At 35.8% G+C, this 10,866-nt stretch overlaps 2 protein-coding genes across 6 annotated transcripts; one reads left to right on the forward strand and one right to left on the reverse strand.

The window, feature by feature from the left end:
* The first annotated feature begins 386 nt into the window (after positions 1–386).
* Positions 387–5,669, forward strand: LOC111368473 (probable E3 ubiquitin-protein ligase RHB1A). Of its 4 annotated transcripts, XM_022989719.1 has the most exons (6): positions 395–522; positions 1,116–1,210; positions 2,873–3,005; positions 4,563–4,995; positions 5,099–5,208; positions 5,287–5,669. In XM_022989719.1, the coding sequence occupies exons 3-6, from the start codon at positions 2,937–2,939 to the stop codon at positions 5,377–5,379; spliced, it is 705 nt and encodes a 234-aa protein (XP_022845487.1). In that variant the 5' UTR covers positions 395–522; positions 1,116–1,210; positions 2,873–2,936; the 3' UTR covers positions 5,380–5,669. The 4 variants fall into 4 exon arrangements, with proteins under 4 accessions (XP_022845486.1, XP_022845489.1, XP_022845487.1 ...); XM_022989718.1 differs by lacking the exon at positions 1,116–1,210 and having other exon boundaries at positions 387–522; XM_022989721.1 differs by lacking the exon at positions 1,116–1,210 and having other exon boundaries at positions 388–522; positions 5,318–5,669.
* A 305-nt stretch (positions 5,670–5,974) lies between these two features.
* On the reverse strand, positions 5,975–10,507 carry LOC111368475. 2 transcript variants are annotated; one of them, XM_022989723.1, is made up of 3 exons: positions 10,295–10,507; positions 9,863–10,012; positions 5,975–9,135 (listed from the first exon to the last, which is right to left on the reverse strand). In XM_022989723.1, exon 3 carries the CDS (start codon positions 9,094–9,096, stop codon positions 6,124–6,126), a length of 2,973 nt encoding a protein of 990 aa, XP_022845491.1. In that variant the 5' UTR covers positions 9,097–9,135; positions 9,863–10,012; positions 10,295–10,507; the 3' UTR covers positions 5,975–6,123. The 2 variants fall into 2 exon arrangements, with proteins under 2 accessions (XP_022845491.1, XP_022845490.1); XM_022989722.1 differs by lacking the exon at positions 10,295–10,507 and adding an exon at positions 10,137–10,263.
* Between the last annotated feature and the right edge of the window lie 359 nt (positions 10,508–10,866).

Below are 10,866 nucleotides of genomic sequence, written 5' to 3' on the forward strand. Positions count from 1 at the left end.
ACTCGATGTTGAGCAGCCATGATTTCTTCTTTTGCACACAAATTATACACACTTGGCTAGGGTTCAAAGTAACATATATATAGGGTTATGTTAGGTTTTAGTTGGACCAATAATAAGATTAAATTGGTCAAAATTCAAAACTATCTAAGAGGTAATATATGGGTCAGTCAAGCTTTTGGATTTGATTGTTTGTAAATAATTCACCATTGGCTGAGGCCTGTGAAGTTATATTCCGACGTTTATATCAACGTCCGAAATTTATTGGGTATCAAAACTCAAAATCGATGATAATCAAAGGTTGAGATTAACTTACAACCCCGACCATAAAACGGCTGAGCAATGATACAAATTTCCATAAAAGGAATGAAATTATCATCATGGCAAACATGGTCTTAATTTCAATTATTCTAAATATCAACTGTTCAAATGATGCCATCTTTCTGAGTCGTCCTCCTGTCACTGAAAGTCTCTCTTTCTCTCTCTATCAACTCACCTCCTCACTTCAATAATCGTAAACACAAGGTACATACATATCCTTGCATATATACATATATATTTGTATGTATATGTTGTGTACATGCCTATGTTTATATTTATATAGACGTGTATGTGTAGTTGAACTGCGGGTATTGAATTTGATTGACTTTTTCATTGCTTCGATATTTTATTCGTTTTTTTTTTTTTTTAATATTGATTGGTGATTCTTAATTGGTACTGTGGCGAATTTTCATAGCTGATTGCAGCTACGAATCTTCTTGAAGGTTCAATGATTTTGTGTGTTACTGATTTTATATCTAGTTTAGGGCTTTTGTGATAATTAATTGATTGAGCTGCTGGTTTTAACGCGTCAAAGAATTATTGTTTGTACTTGTATGAGGGCGGATATTTTTAGTTTCTGTTTGTATTTATGTCAATTTTATGAGGCATTAGCATTGATGCCTGTGTGCTAGGGTGTTAAAGTTGTCAGGTTGTATTTACTGCAGGGATTATTTTTTTCTTTATTGCGAATATTCGAAAATGTTTTGTTAATTTGTGATCTTAGGATGTATATATAGTCTTTTTCATTTACTAATTCATTATGTTGTTGTTGTTGTTCATAACTTCGTTGTGATTAGGGGTAGATTTTGAAATGTTTGTTGTGCTAATGAGTTCGACCAAGCCGACGTGCAAGTATTCTGTTCAGAAAATTTATTTGAATTTCCCTTAACAGGTCACTTCTGTTTTCTTTCTTTTTGAAGTTCATCAGAGTTATATATCCCACTGTCCTCGTGCAATCTAAATTTTTTTAAATTTTATTGGAAAATTATCAGTTTGGTCTTAATGTTTCACTTATCAGGTTTCATTTGTGACTCAAGGACAATAATGTGGTTGAATTTGGGGTTCTTTAACTGAAGTTTATTTGATCTAATTTTTATGTAGTTGTATCTGCCCTTGATACCACATAGCTGCAGTTTCTAAACATGAATACGAGTGTTGTGGTCATCAAGTGGATGGTACCAGCTAGCTTCCTCTAAAAATTTGGAATAAGCAAAAAATAAATAAAATTTGAGTATAATGAATGTATCAGTGTTCTAGGTAATTGGGAAAGTAAACCACCTTTTTTGTTAGTAGAGATTTTTTAAATGATGAGTTGGGAGAAGTGATGATATCATTGTTAGTTTGAAATCTGTATCTTGCAAGGGCAGACACAAGGGTGGGCATCCCCAACTTTGGGGCAATTTTTTTCCTCTCTAGATTTTTATGTTTTTGTCTCAATTTTCAAAGTCAATATGAGATGTCCAATGAAGCCGAGATACAACATGTTTAATATCATTTTGAAGTGCTCCCAGCTTGGTTTTCTACGTTGTTAATGACACGCGAAACAGCCAATCGTAGAAAATGTACGGCTTGTCAAAGTAGGTCATTCCAAACTAGTATTTTAAGAATTTCAATAACATGCTAACTTTAAAAATTTTCTAATGATTGTACGTTAGCCGAATCAACAAATTGACCGTGTCATCTCGAATCTCATTTTGAGAATTCTATCATAGGCATATTGAATGGTCCAAACATATATTGAAAATAGTTAAATGTGCTTCAAACGTTCATCTTTAAAAGAGGACGAGGTGTATAACTTTTATTTTCTTTAAAAATTTTCAATTATTATTTTGTGATACAAATTTTCAATATAATTTTCATCATTTTATTAGAAAATTTTACATAGGATATGACGTCAAATTTTTTTTATCAAAGTTTACCTCCTATTATTATATGTTAGCTTCCCACCGTCCACTTTTAGTTTCATAATATATGTCATAGAAATACAACTATGCTATGATGCACTAACACAGACACGTGTACGACACGTTACTTGTCGAATACGTCAACACGCGATTTTTCAAAAAAGTACTGACACGACACAGTGATTTTTTCTCGTTGAAATATTTTAAATATGAATACTCATTTGTTATTTATTAATAACTTTGAATTAAAAATATATAATATTTATAGTAAAAGGTAAAAAATGATTATGTAGAGCGTCGAAAGAGTGTCGGTATCGACACTTGTCGGACACGAACAGGCTACCTCAGTTGAAGTGTCCGTGCTCCAAAGCAGCCGTGACATATAGATTTTGGATATGTAAGTATCACAATCTTTGTATCGGACAGTTGCATTGTGCTTTAAATTCTGTGGATACTCAGCCTCTTGAACTCCAAATTGTGTTTAGGATGGAATGCTGGTACAATTGTTATCAAATATTTTATCACCTTGACGTTTTTCTTTATGTGACCTCCATATTGTCAATGACCAAACTTTGTCAATCTGTCCATTTTGGTTTTGAGATTGATGTAGATTATGCTTTCACTGATTTTTTTTTCCTTTTCATGTGTAGGGACACAAGACAATGAGCAAAGTGCTAGTAGTTTCAGGTGGATAAAATAAATAAATAAATAGACATGGGCGGCTGTTGTTGCTGCTGTGCAGCCACGACTGCCGAACTCGACCCTTCGCCACCATTCTATCATGTGAGTATTTTTTTACCTCATGCCTGATGCTCTTTTTCCATCAATTTAATCCAATCTCAGGGGAAAACTTGTTAAGGATAAATCCCACATTGAATAACTACCAAAACATAGATAAACATATAAAGGTTTGATTACTCCTCTTAATAGGATTGATCTTTTAAGATGGAATTTCAAGACTTAATATAGTATCAGAGCCTGTTAAGTTCCAAGCCTCCAACGAGCAATTTGATCCAATAAGATTCAAAAATGAGCACACATATTTCAAAATTGATTTGCTCAAACGAGCCACCATCTTGCAGGGTATATTAAGAAATAAATCCCACATCGAATAACTACCAAAATATAAACCAACATATAAAGGTTTATGATATTCCTCTTAACAAAGTTAACATTTTAAGATGAAACCATAAGTTTTAATAATATCTTACTTTCATGTGAGCATTCTGATTCTTTGGGTGGTTATTTTCCTTTGTTGTTCAGCCGATATGGTATCTGGATTGTTGCCGATATGGTATTTGGATTGTTTTCATAATCTGAATCAAGCATTGATGTGTAATACTTATTACAAATTAGATTGAGTCTCATAATCGAAGATAATGGCCATTAAATGCGGATTTCTTGAATGGAATTCTACCTTTAGGGGTATAATAATCACATAGACCTCCCCTCCTTAAAAACTGTTGCTAGATCTTGTACTCTTGACAATTCCATAATCCACATCCTTAATGTTATTTATATGGCTATTAAAAATACCTTTACTCTAGATTCTATCATAAAACCTACGTGGACACAGGTTATAAAGTTTTTTAAATTAATAAAACTACGAGTAAATATTGCATCTTTACTCTGTAAATTTTGCAATGATACCTTTTGAAATAAATAGTTAATGGTAGTTTCCCTTCGTAGGGCTTTCTAATAGTTCTTTAGAGTACAGTAACAATTACATCCATATCAATGATTATATTGATAATAAAAAGCAATACACTTACTTCCCCCCGTAGTAAATTATGTTACTGATTTGGTGATTATCATTATATTATAAATATTAATTTATTAGTTTAATTATAATTGTCAAAGTTTCAAGATATGATTTTTTTATGTATCTCGGAAATTTATGATAAGTGTTACAATCTGTACTTTTGGAACAATTATCTTGAAGTAAATTATATAAGAAATTTAATAAATATACTAGCGAAAAACTGAACATTTAACGTAATAATACATTGCACATAATTCATGTACATGTTGTATAGTCTCCTTTCATTCCCGTTTAGCTTGTTGGAGTTAAGTCTAGCTTCCATTCACAATAATTGAATTTTCAATGTGACAAACCAAATCCTTTTTCTATTTCAATGAGCTTAACCGTTAATTAATATGTGTGTGTGTGTGTTGTGTGTGAACATGCTAATAAAATGTAATTATAAGAGTAAGTCCCAGTCTCACCCTTCTTTGGAATGAGGTTTCTATGTATATCATCATGACGAAATGATACTCCTAACAAACTGTTCTTCACCAAAATTGTCTGATTTTCTTTGTGGAATGCCACTTGTTTTGCAGTTTCCAAGAGTGTCAGAGGAGCGTGAACCACTGTCATCTCACCATGGAACAATTTCTGCTCTCTCTACAGGGCATTTGGTTGATACCAATCTACATACCTCGGTCTTGGACACTTACAGGCCACCTCCTGCACCAATACCTTATGATACACATGTAGCACACCCTCATACTCCATCACAGGATCTAGAAAGTTCTGGAAGCAAGAGCGAACCAGCTGTGGAGACCACAAATACAGAATCTGCTGGGGAAACTAACTCTGTCAGCATTTTGGACACAAAAGTAAAAAGTTCAGTCACTGACGAAAAGGCACAACTGAGTATTGAACTGAAAGCGTCAGAAGAAGTAAAGAATGAAGACGATCTTAAGAAGTCCACTGAACCTCTCGTTTCATCTCCACAGGATGAGGAGGATGTTTGTCCCATCTGTCTTGAAGGTGATTAGAATCAGTTGCTCTTTTTCAACTACTGATATACACTCCTGTTAACTTGTGTTTGAACTTGAAGAAGTAAATCTTAACTTTTTCTCTCTCCCTACAGAATATGATGTAGAGAATCCAAAACTCTTCACAAAATGTGATCATCATTTTCACCTGGCTTGTATTCTCGGGTGGATGGAAAGAAGTGATACTTGTCCCGTCTGTGATCAGGTTTGTGAAAAGTTTTCAAGTCCTATTTTTGTTTAGCTGATCTTTTGTTCATAATAACATTGGTCATCACCTCGACAGTACCATGAAGATATTGGCTTCTTCAATGCAGGAAACGATATTCAGTCCTCCTATCGATGTGTAGCCGCTGAAATACTGCAATTCGGGTTTTAGCTTTTGCATTTGGAGCATGTGAAAGTTTAAATGCATTGAAGCAACTCTAGGTCCGTTGATTTGTCTTTGGAGACACTTTTATTCTTTTTCTTACATTTGGTAGGGATGATTCCCAATGCCTTTTTGGCCCCAAGTTTGAGTGGTCATTATATTTGTAAAAAATTCTTGTATATGGGATTCCCATTTCGTGTGGAACTGGTAGGGATCGATAGACCAATGCAATTTTTGCCTAAGTTTGTGTGTACATAGTACATTATATTTGTATAAAATTCTTGTTTTTTTAATACCAATCTTGTGTTGAAATTGTTGGGATAATTGGACCAGTGCATTCTTTGCCCCTAGATGACGAAGCTTAGTTCGTGACTTGTAACTTCTTTGAGTTCCTTTCTATATATCAGTTTTAAAGGCAAGCGGTTCATATAATTGTCATCTAAAAAATGACCCTAGGAGCAAACAGATTATCTAAAAGGGCCAACTGTTAACACGTCCCTTAGGTTCCAACTTCCAATGCAGAAAATAACAATCCATGACAAGAAATCTGGAATCATTATTCATTAGTATGACAGCTTCAGAATTGAGACCAATATAAACCAAATGACCTCAGCAAGGAGAGAGAAATGTTATTTACAGAAGAAACTTTTGAACATAAATTATAGAATAGATAAAAGTATCTGTAGGATAGTATAGAGATTTATCAGAGCAGATTACTAAAAAATTCTGTAGAACTGTTTATAAGTTTAAAATCTATGGTGATGTATGACTTAGAACGTTAGCAAGGAGTCTTGTAAGTTTACTAAGCGTTTCCCGAGCAGATATCGTGTCGGGATGATCTTCACCACATATTGAAGTTCTAATAAATATAGCCTTCCGAATGAGATCATCCCCTATATCGAACTGTCCCCCTCGTAGCATTAGCTTAGCCCGGACTTCCAACACAGCAGCTCGTGCCAATGCGAGGTCCTGCCAAAGGTACGGATTCAGTTGGGCACTGGTTTGGGTAGGCTTCCAACAAAGTGACTTGTCCAACCATTTCTCGACTGGGGTGACAAATGCTTGATCTGCGGCTTCTAATGCATCTGTACAGAGTCGGAGGAGTTCTAAAGCCACGCTGCATCTTGAGAAGGTAACAAATGTCCTAATAGCAAGTGGCAAGATTACTTCTTTCACAAGAAACAATAATTCAGACACCTTAAGCTCGACTACTACAGGGTCTTTTCCGAATCCGAAAAGCAAGAAACACGCTGCCCATATGTGTTCAGAGTGAGGTGATATTGACCCTCGACTAATGACAGCACGTGCCACGGCTTGAGCAACTCCGGTGATTCCTCTCTTCTTTGCATAAATTTTGACAAGCTGGTTGAAATGAATGTAACCTTCCTTAGTACAAGTTCGTCCAATATTGAATCTTATTAATAATGAAGACGCTTCAGCTTCTGATCTTCGAGCGTATGATGATGTGAAGCCACAAGTTAAGGATTGCAGAATCTTTTCCCATAACCTGCGTCGGTGTTGTTTTTCGGGAATTTTATTAGCTGCCAGTGCTAAAACAGACACTGGAATAGGAGCAGGTGCAAACCAACCACTTGCCAGGACCATTCTAGTCGCCAAACTCCTTGGTCCATCCGCATGGTCAAATATGGAAAAACAAACCTCAAAGAGTTGTAAAAGGAAATTATTCCTCCGCAGCAATTGATTTTCCCTACCATTCCTTGTCGTGTCCCTTGACGATATTCGATTTATGGCATCCAATAGCCTGCTTGGATTTATAGGAAGCTCGGACAGTATTGCTCCCACAATAGCAAGTCCAAGAGTTAACCGCCCAAGCTTATCCTCGATAGACCGTAGTGCATCGATTTCTGTAATTGAGAGATCCTTAACGCATCCCTGCATTAAAGACATTGCCTCTACCTCTGACAGGTAAGAAAGTCTCAATGGCTCGAGGTTCATTACACGAGAGAGGCTTGTGGATATAATAACGTGGGTTTCCCCACCAAAACGAGGAAGTAGATCCATTATGAGTTTTTGGTCCCACCAGTCCTTCTCAGTCTCTAGATTATCAATCACCACAAGAAAAGGAATGTTTCTCATGAGCTCCTTTCGAACTCTGGCTATGGCTTCCTCTTCTTGTTCTTCAAAGCTCTTTGTCCGGCTTTTTTCCATGCAATTCTCCACCCCTACATCGACTTCTAAGAATGACCACAAGTTTAAATAATTCTGTCGAATGTATCTGCTTTCCCCTCCTATCCATAGAACCATTTTGTACCTCTGGTGGAACCTGTAAGCAAACTCAAGAAGTAGCTCTGTCTTCCCAATGCCCGAGTCTCCTGACACACAAGCAATTCCCTTGCCATACAAAACTTTTGTCGATCTCACTCTCCTTCCGTGCTTTCCAGTGCTCTTTAGCTTTGGTGTATGTTGAGAAAATTCAGTGCTTTGCATTTCAATTTCCTTCTCCGATTCCTTCCATACAATCGGTTCTTTCCCCTTTCTCTTGCTATTTTCATTGTATCTGTCCCTTCCCTTTTCATCCACCGAACCAATTGTTAAGTTCTTTCGTTTTGGTTTGGCCTTGAGTTCAAAATAGTCTCTCTCTGCATCCCCACTGACATCACCAAAAAGCATGAATTCCAGTTCAGATAACTCCTTTTTCCGACCAATAAAATTCTCATTTCGAGGGAAAGGGAACTCCTCTTGCTCGGCCTTCTCTCTCCACTTAGTTACTCTATCTACAATACTTCTCCTTCCTAACCTGAATGCCAAAAGAGTGACAGCTCTCAATATGCAGTCCCTCCATTTACCTTCATGAGCCTCTAGTTTCCACTCATCAACACGAGAAAGGGTGCTAACAGCATCTTTCCATTCTTTCTCGAGTCCTCCATAAAGCAGCCAGAGTTCACCGCCATGCTTTTCCCACAGCTCTCCCCTCTTCTCAATTATATCCCTCACAAGGCAGTCATCTGGACCCAAATCAAAGTATACAGGAACCAAATTCTTCTTGCTCGAGAAGAACCGGAGCTCTTCGATGGTGTGTGGATTTCTGAATGACTTTCTTGTCAAGATAACAACCCCAAATGTACTACCATCCATTGCCTTCTCAACAATGCTGTGCTTTCGTGAATTCCTACACCGAGCTCTGTCCGACACAAAACAACTCAATCCTTGAACTTCTAACTCTGCCCGAAGCCAATTAGTAAACTTAAGCAATAAAGGTTTGCGGCCATGGAAACCTATGTACACGTCACAACTCCTGAGTCTATTAGAAGAAAAAGAAGTTGGAGGAACCATAGTTTCAACCAATCTCCCAATCTTTTTGCTCTTACCCCTATTTCTCGTGAAACCATCATGACCAATACTATAACTCGATAAAGGACTATTTGATATGCATGTTGGAGCAGAAACATGATCTACCTTCCAGAAATCATTTGAGGTACAAGCTGCTGAAACATGGCAAACATCATTTGAGGCAAATCTGACGTTTGTTAAAGATTCCGGTTCTGGAGTTTCCGGGCACGTATTTGTACTAGCACCATGACATGGATTATCAGAATGTGTTGATAACCGACCTGTTGGCGATCTTGGGGAGAAGAAGGGTGATTGATTTGCAGAAAAGAATGTTGAAGAGGACGATGAGAGATTCCTCAATGTCGTATTGGGTAATGACCCGAATCTAGAACTGTCTGCCTGAAGATCCATATTTACCATCTCTTGATTCTGCATAAGCTAAAATCCCATGCATTCTTGAAAAGGAAAGCACATCTGAAATGGAGAGATAATTATAGGACCTTCAAATGAGTATATCATTATTTGAACTAACATGTAACTGATTTTTTTTATAATTTGATTAGATAAAACTGGACAGTATTGAATAAGAAAAAGAAGTTCAACTCTTACAGTTTTAATACTACTTACAAAGCATGTACATTTTAAGTCGCAAGGGTTGAAAGTAGCAGCATTGCAGAGCCAGACAAACAGAGAATCAAATCAAACACTTACAAGAGGAAAAAAGTATAAAAGAGTAATATGAAAATCAAGAAAAGCATAATTTTGGAAATCGATAAGCCGCCACATTACTCTGAGACAGATTATGAATAAAAAGAGACTTAAATAGGACGAACTAGATAATTATTACAACAAATGCATATCCACGGCATTACAGATGCAGAGAACTGAAGGTTAAAATTTACAAGAGCTAAAAAAGAAAATTATGGATAAAGCACTTAAAAAAGGAAATTTTTGTTTATTTTTATTCCTCTAGGATCCATCTTAAAACATTAGAACTCGCAATCATAAAATAAGCAAGATGCTTAAGTCCTACATATATCTAAAAAGATCTAATGGGAGCATTTAAAATCTTGAAACTCAAAGAATTTTTTATCTAAGATAAACTTGAAAAATTGCAAAAATTTTCTTAACTAAATGGCACAATCCCAATTCAATAGAATTAACCTCAATTTTTTACAACAATCAGATCTGAAGAACTTACTTAATCAAAACCAAGACTTTAGCTACAAAGATTCAATCATTTTCACTTCAAACCCATCAAAACCCACATCTTCAAATCAATTATTATCTGCCCAAAATCCTTATTTTCAAAGCAACCAAAATCTGAGTAGTGCCCACAAACTCTTTGAACCTGTCAAAAAAATAAATAAATAAATAAAAGATTCAAACACTAATTATATATAAATAAAAAAATATACGTATGTATATATGTGTGTGTGTGTGTGTGTGTGTAAGTGCTTAGTCATGGACATTACCTAAATACAGGGAAAATCGCTAAATAAGAAAAGAAATTTTTCAATGCTGGGAAGTTTGAAAGTTTTTAACTATTTTAGAGAGAGAGAGAGAGAGAGAGAGAGAGCTCAGATTTCAAAAAGTGACAAAAAAAAAATGGAAATGGTAAAATAAAGTTTACCTCATTTGCAGAAAATCTAAAAGCCAAGGGTTTTGAGACTCCAGTAAATACCATCAAAAAAAAAATTTATTATTATTATTTTTTTTTTTGCCTATTTTTTGCTCTTTGTTTTTTGTTTTTGAGTCCACCTGTACTTCCTTCCGTCCCTAGGTCGCATTAAAAATTTAAAAACCACGCCTCTGTGTCTCTCTATAGGTCTGCGAAACTGAGAATATCCATTGGAAGCTGGGGATATGAATGGGACCCAACAGGAAGGACGGATCTGACGAGGAAATGTGCTTCTGCGAATAGCTTTTAACTATGACTACTCCCACGGTCCCACTTCCCTACTGTGTATAGTCGCCCAGAAATTATAAAACAGCGTTAAAATGAGTCCAATGGTTGGTTCTCTGCGGTGAAAGAAATCTAGAAAAATAGAAAATAGGACTTATTTTCAGAGCATCTCTAATGATAGTGTAAAATTGGGAGTAAATTGGTATTTTCAAAATCGCTTTTACATCATGCTTTGTTTGATGAGAATTAAAATAAAATTTCTGGTCGATTTTGATAGAAGTTAATAAAATATGTGGTTT

The sequence above is a fragment of the Olea europaea genome, chromosome 19 (genome assembly GCF_002742605.1).
Source record: "Olea europaea var. sylvestris chromosome 19, O_europaea_v1, whole genome shotgun sequence".
Classification (NCBI taxonomy): domain Eukaryota; kingdom Viridiplantae; phylum Streptophyta; class Magnoliopsida; order Lamiales; family Oleaceae; genus Olea; species Olea europaea.

Coding starts and splice junctions, on each gene's coding strand:
- LOC111368475 (XM_022989723.1), bottom strand. CDS start 9,096: ATGCAGAATCAAGAGATGGTAAATATGGATCTTCAGGCAGACAGTTCT.
- LOC111368473 (XM_022989718.1), top strand. CDS start 2,937: ATGGGCGGCTGTTGTTGCTGCTGTGCAGCCACGACTGCCGAACTCGAC. Junction 3,006..4,562: donor CTTCGCCACCATTCTATCAT/GTGAGTATTTTT, acceptor CTTGTTTTGCAG/TTTCCAAGAGTGTCAGAGGA. Junction 5,209..5,286: donor CTTGTCCCGTCTGTGATCAG/GTTTGTGAAAAG, acceptor TCACCTCGACAG/TACCATGAAGATATTGGCTT.